General features: G+C 42.8%; 1 protein-coding gene across 1 annotated transcript in view; it reads right to left on the bottom strand.

Moving 5' to 3' along the window:
* LOC310952515 (G patch domain-containing protein 1-like) overlaps positions 1-5,708 on the bottom strand; it is a 17,451-nt gene extending 11,743 nt beyond the window's left edge. Inside the window, 7 exon segments of the mRNA XM_083921133.1 lie at positions 1-185; positions 1,335-1,375; positions 1,524-1,621; positions 2,391-2,551; positions 2,664-2,749; positions 4,420-4,554; positions 5,619-5,708. The exon segment at positions 1-185 is cut by the window's left edge and continues 61 nt beyond it. Coding sequence (XP_083777259.1) covers positions 1-185; positions 1,335-1,375; positions 1,524-1,621; positions 2,391-2,551; positions 2,664-2,749; positions 4,420-4,554; positions 5,619-5,688 — 776 coding nt within the window. The 5' untranslated portion in view covers positions 5,689-5,708.
* Between the last annotated feature and the right edge of the window lie 465 nt (positions 5,709-6,173).

Genomic DNA, 6,173 nt, shown 5'->3' on the forward strand with positions numbered 1-6,173 from the left:
GTCTCAGACTGCGGCCGGAACAGGTCGATGTGTTCGGGCGCTCCGCGGCCCAGCAGCGCCCGGCCCGGGTCCAGACCGCGGTACCCCAGACCCTGGACCCCGAGTCTAGGGTTGAAGTCCACCGGCGTCACGTCCTTCGGGGCAAAGGTCACGTCCTCCGGAGCGAACTCTTCGTCATCGTCATCCTGAAAAACATTAATAATTAATATTATTTTAAATACTAATATAATAAAAACGTTAGCACGGACTCCTTATGGAAAAATAAAAATCTCTCCGTGTTTAATGTTTATTTTATGCCAAAGATATTATTTATTTATATATATGATATATATTTAAGATATTATTCTAAATACTTCTGCAGTGTAAAGTTTCCGTTGTTCTTGAACATGTCGACTAAACACTGTTTCATTTTTATAACATATGAAATATGATAATATCAAATATCAAAATCCATTTAAACTGTAAAATGCTTCTTGTTTTAAATATTAATTAAAAAGCCTCAAATTAATTAGATTCATTTTTTAATCGTGTCCCGAGTTTACTTCAACGACGATCCGTCCCTTACTGTGTGTGTGTGTGTGTGTGTGTGTGAGTGAGTGTGAGTGTGTGTGCGTGTGTGTGTGTGTGTGTGTGTGTGTGTGTGTCTCTGTCTGTGTGTGTGTGTGTGTGTGTGTGTGTGTGTGTGTGTGTGTGTGTGTCTGTGTGTGTGTGTGTGTGTGTGTGTGTGTGTGTGTGTGTGTGTGTGAGTGTGTGAGTGTCTGTGTGTGTGTGTGTGTGTGTGTGTGTGAGTGTGTGAGTGTCTCTGTGTGTGTGTGTCTGTGTGTGTGTGTGTGTGTGTGTGTGTGTGTCTGTGTGTGTGTGTGTGTGTGTGTGTGTGTGTGTGTGTGAGTGTGTGAGTGTCTCTGTGTGTGTGTGTCTCTCTGTGTGTGTGTGTGTGTGTGTGTGTGTGTCTGTGTGTGTGTGTGTGTGTGTGTGTGTCTCTTTGTGTGTGTGTGTGTGTCTGTGTGTGTGTGTGTGTGTGTGTGTGTGTGTGTGTGTCTCTTTGAGTATGTGTGCGTGTGTTCGTGTGTGTGTGTTCGTGTGCCTGTGTGTGTGTGTGTGTGTCTGTGTGTGCGTGTGTCTCTGTGTGTGTGTGTGTGTGTGTGTGTGTGTGTGTGTGTGTGTGTGTGTATGCGTGCATGTGCGTGTGTGTGTGTGTGTGTGCGTGCGCGTGTGTGTGCATGTGCGTGTGTGTGTGTGTGTGCGTGTCTCTGTGTGTGACTGTGTGTGTGTGTGTGTGTGTGTGTGTGTGTGTGTGTGTGTGTGTGTGTGTGTGTGTGCGTGTGTGTAATCACCTGTGAGTCCTCTGATCCAGCAGGGGGCAGCACGCGTCCTCCTGTCAGCAGTAAAGAAACAACACGTTAAAGTTTGGCCGGAGCTCTTTGTGTCTTTCAAACACTGAAGGATTCTTTCAGGCGCAGACGTCTCGTTCTGACGCTCTGACGCTCTGACGCTCTGACGCTGCGTCCTAAACGTAAACGCACCCGTGTGCGGCCGGCGAGCTTTCCTCTTCACGCGGGGCCCCACGCCCTGACCCTCCTTCCAGCCCATCTTCTTCAGCAGCTCCACGCCGATGGACGAGCTGAGGGAGGAAACACACGCACCTCAGGACACAACTCAACACACACTCACGGGAGCTGACGTCACAGAATCATCACGCAACCGCCTGTGTTCAGGTGAGTTCAGGTGTGTTCAAGTGTGTGTTCAGGTGTGTGTTCAGGTGTGTGTTCAGGTGTGTTCAGGTGTGTGTTCAGGTGTGTTCAGGTGTGTTCAGGTGTGTGTTCAGGTGTGTTCAGGTGTGTTCAGGTGTGTGTCAGGTGTGTGTTCAGGTGTGTGTTCAGGTGTGTGTTCAGGTGTGTGTTCAGGTGTGTGTTCAGGTGTGTGCTCAGGTGTGTGTTCAGGTGTGTGTTCAGGTGTGTTCAGGTGTGTTCAGGTGTGTGTTCAGGTGTGTGTTCAGGTGTGTGTTCAGGTGTGTGCTCAGGTGTGTGCTCAGGTGTGTGCTCAGGTGTGTTCAGGTGTGTTTCAGGTGTGTGTTCAGGTGTGTGTTCAGGTGTGTGCTCAGGTGTGTGTCAGGTGCGTTCAGATGTGTCTCAGGCGTGCTCAAGTGTGTTCAGGTGCGTTCAGGTGCGTGTCAGGTGCGTTCAGGTGTGCTCAGGTGCATTCAGGTGTGTGTTCGTGTGTGTTCAGGTGTGTGTCAGGTGTGTGTCAGGTGTGTTCAGGTGTGTTCAGGTGTGTCTCAGGTGTGTGTTCAGGTGTGTGTCAGGTGTGTGTCAGGTGTGTGTCAGGTGTGTTCAGGTGTGTTCAGGTGTGTGTTGAGGTGTGTTCAGGTGTGCTCAGGTGCGTTCAGGTACCTGGCAGGTGCGATCAGCTCCTCCAGCAGAGTGTCTCCGGGGATCAGCGCCGCCTGAGCGTTCACGGCTCTCGCCTTCTCTCTGGTGGCGTCTCTGCGGCTCGACGTGAACTCCAGACTGGTGGTGATCCCCGAGGGAGCGATGCCGTGCTCGCCGAGGTCCTGACGACGACGACGACGACAAAGAGGACAACAACAACAACAGCAACAGTCAGTCCCGCTGAACCTGCGTCACAGAGAACTGTGGTTTGAGGTGAAGCCGTTACGTCCGTACCTCCTCATCCATGAAATCTTCAGGTCGGACATGTTTTTTCTCAGCTTTCTGTTGCCGTGACGACACAAACGTTGACGGGGCCCAGCCTAAAGACGACGACAACAACAACAACAACATTAGCCACCAGTGCGAGTTTCACAACACAAAAACGTCATATAATGAAATTTAATGATGGTTTCTGTTTTTGTCTCAGAACAAACACGTCGTCATCTTTAAGGAACATTTTTATATTTTTTCTGACGTTTAATTCATTGATGTGAAAACACAATAATAATAATTATAATTATAAAAATAATAACCATGAAATCAACACATTTATGAGCATTTCATTCATTTCCAGGTGCATTTCCATTGGATGAGCTCGATTAAATTATGTGATCTGATTCAAAATGAGACGAAATCCCCACAAAAGAACATTTAGCCTCAGATGTGAGATCTGCAGTTTTCAGGGCTGAAGATAATTCATTAATAATTCATCATCGATTCATCAGATATCAGATATTATTCAGTTTAACATGAAATCAAACAGAGAGAATCTGATATTTCCAGGTTTCAGAGGCGGAAAACAACATTTTCTGACAGTTTTTGCATAAAAAATGAATGAGAGATGTTTGTTTTGTGTATAAAATGTCTTTAAATGTAAAAATATTAAATTTAACATGAAAACAAACAGAGAAAATTAAAAAAACAAACATTTTCTGATTATTGTTGCATGAAAAATTTTTAAATGACTTTATAAATGAATTCATAAGCTATCAAATATAATAAAAACAATATTTAAATAAATAAAAGCATCAATTATTAGATTTAAATTTGACCAAAACAAACAGACAAACACTGAATTTGACTTTGTTAAAGCTGCAGAAACACTTTAACAGAGTCACGCTGAAGCACTTTTCCAGCTCCTCGCAGCTCGAGTCCAGAACAACTGTCAGGCTTCAGTGAACGTCGCAGGAGCCAAAAGCTTCCTAAGATAAAGTGTTTTGGTGCTTATTAATTTTGGTTTAGTTATTGCATCCTACGCAACAGTCGGGTGCGTGCTTAATGTGGGCCTGTCACTTTAAGAACTGCATCTTTTGGTGTGCGCGTGCAGCGTAGAAGGAGAGACAGTGGTTTACTCTTTGGTTTTCTGACATTGTTCACACATATTTAGGGCGCCCTCCCACTGTGCCTCCGTCCCGTGCCCCGTGCTTTAGGGTACTTGTCCCCCCCTCCAGGCCCGTTTGTACTCACACTACCTGGGCCTCGTGCGCATGCCCGTCCTCGTACACGTGCAAACGTGCTTTACTAAAGCCCACCTCTCCCAAACGGGCCGTGGACGGCAAGCGTGCCGCTCCTAGCCGTGGTACGGTTGCACTCACACTGGCCAAAGGAACCAGACTTTAGCTGGAAAACCTGTTTTGTCCCGGTGCGGAGGACCAGTGTAAGTGCGCCCTTAGGATGTTTGTGGACCTTTGGATCATCGTTATTATTTTATTTATTGCCTCATGAAGCGTCTGTATCTGAGTGGATTTGTGCTTAAATAGTTCAAAATAAATGTTCAAAACGGAACAAAACTCTTAGGACGCTTTTTCTTTTTTTTATTGGCCGACTGAACAGAACACCAGAACACAAGTTTTCCTCCTCTCTTGGATAAACTAGAGTTTTATTATTTATTTATTTATTGAGCCTGCGTTCGCTACAAACGTATTATTGAAATGAACCAAAGCATGAAAAGCTTCTGTGAACGTCGGTCGACTGGTTCTCCCTCCCTCACCTTCTTTGGTGCCCACGGTGTTGAAGTAGCCGGCGGAGAAGCCTCCGGTGAACGCCCCGTGGAAGCGCTGGTACCGGCCCTTCTCGTCCTTCACCGTCTGCTCGTGCAGCGGCACCGGCTTCTTCAGCGGCTCGTCTGCAACAAACGCACAGAAAACACGGTTAATACCATAATATATCCAGTGTCTGACGGGGACGCGGGTCCTCAGGGAACGAGGAACATCTCTCATTTAAAAACTCTTCATACTTCGGTTAAAACTTTAAACTGAAAAGTGTCTGCAGCAAGATTCAAGACTCAAGAAGCTTCATTGATCCCGAGGGAAATGTTTGTGCAACAGTTTCAACACAAAGATGAAAGGATCAGAGAGACAATAAGCATAAAAACATCAATCACATCAAAATAAAATAAAAATATATACAAAATAATACATAATATATAATACAATATTGTCCTGTGATAGACTGGCGTCCTCACGCCTCACGCCCGATGCCAGCTAGAATAGCCCCCCCCCCCCCGTGCAGGGACAAGCGGTTGAAGATGAATGAATGAATATAATACAATATATGACAAATGGTGCATCTGAGTGAAGCTGTGAGAAGTGTTTTCACCAGTGTTTTTCTCTATTTTCATAAATAACATGTGATTTTTACACATCATGCTGCAATAATAAGAAGTGACGCCACTTTATAACTTTTCAACATGTGATTAAAAATGTTTATATTTAACTTCATATTCATATGTTTCACCTTTCTCTTCACTTCATTTAAACCAGTTCAGTGAATTATGTCAAACATAAACATAAAGACTAATATTCCTCATGTTTCACCAGTTTAATAAATATACTATATAAAAACAAACCTGTGAAACATGAGGAATATTAGTCTTTATTATAATAATAATAATAATAAATATATTATTTAAAAATATTGATTATTAAATGAATGTTAAATATCTGGTGTTTTGATTGATTTAAATAAATAAAAAATTACCGTTTAAATAAACTTTAAATCAGTTTTAAAAACAACATAAATATGTTTGTTGTTAGCGCGCTAGCTTGCTGTTAGCTCGTTAGCTTAGCATCGTAAACAGCCCGCTGCACGCGCCGTGTCTCGCTCCTGTGCTCGTGAGACAGTTTTAAAGTGTTAAAGTATAAAAAAGTATAAAAAAGCATCTTTTATAAACACGAACAGCGGCTTCACCTTCCTCCAGAGGCTCCAGAGGAGTCCCGTAACTCACGAAGTCCTCCTCCCCGTCACTGTCCGACGCCATGTTGGTGCTGCAACTACGGCAGGCGCAGAGGGACACACGTCACCGCAGAGCGACACACTACACAGCAGAGGGACATACGTCACAGCCAAGCGACATACGTCACAGCAGAGGGACACACGTCACAGCCGAGACGATTATTATTTTTATTTTTTAAACAATTTTATATTTTTATTACAAATATGAGAAAAAATATTATTTTAAATTAAAATAAATTATATAATTTAATTTGATTTTCAATTTAATTTAAAAATAAATTGACAATTATATTAAATTCTAACAAATTATTATAATAAATAAACTATTTTAAATTTGATATAAAATAAACAGAAACATTAGAAAAAATATAAACAAATAAGATATTATAAGATTATTCCTTTATTCTTCCCACAAAGATGAAATGTTTTTATTTCAGCAGCAAAAAACATAAAAGAAGCATCAAATAAAAACAATGGATATAAAAATATATATAAAAATATGAACAATAT

The sequence above is a fragment of the Echiichthys vipera genome, assembly GCF_963691815.1.
Source record: "Echiichthys vipera genome assembly, chromosome: 1".
Taxonomy (NCBI): domain Eukaryota; kingdom Metazoa; phylum Chordata; class Actinopteri; order Perciformes; family Trachinidae; genus Echiichthys; species Echiichthys vipera.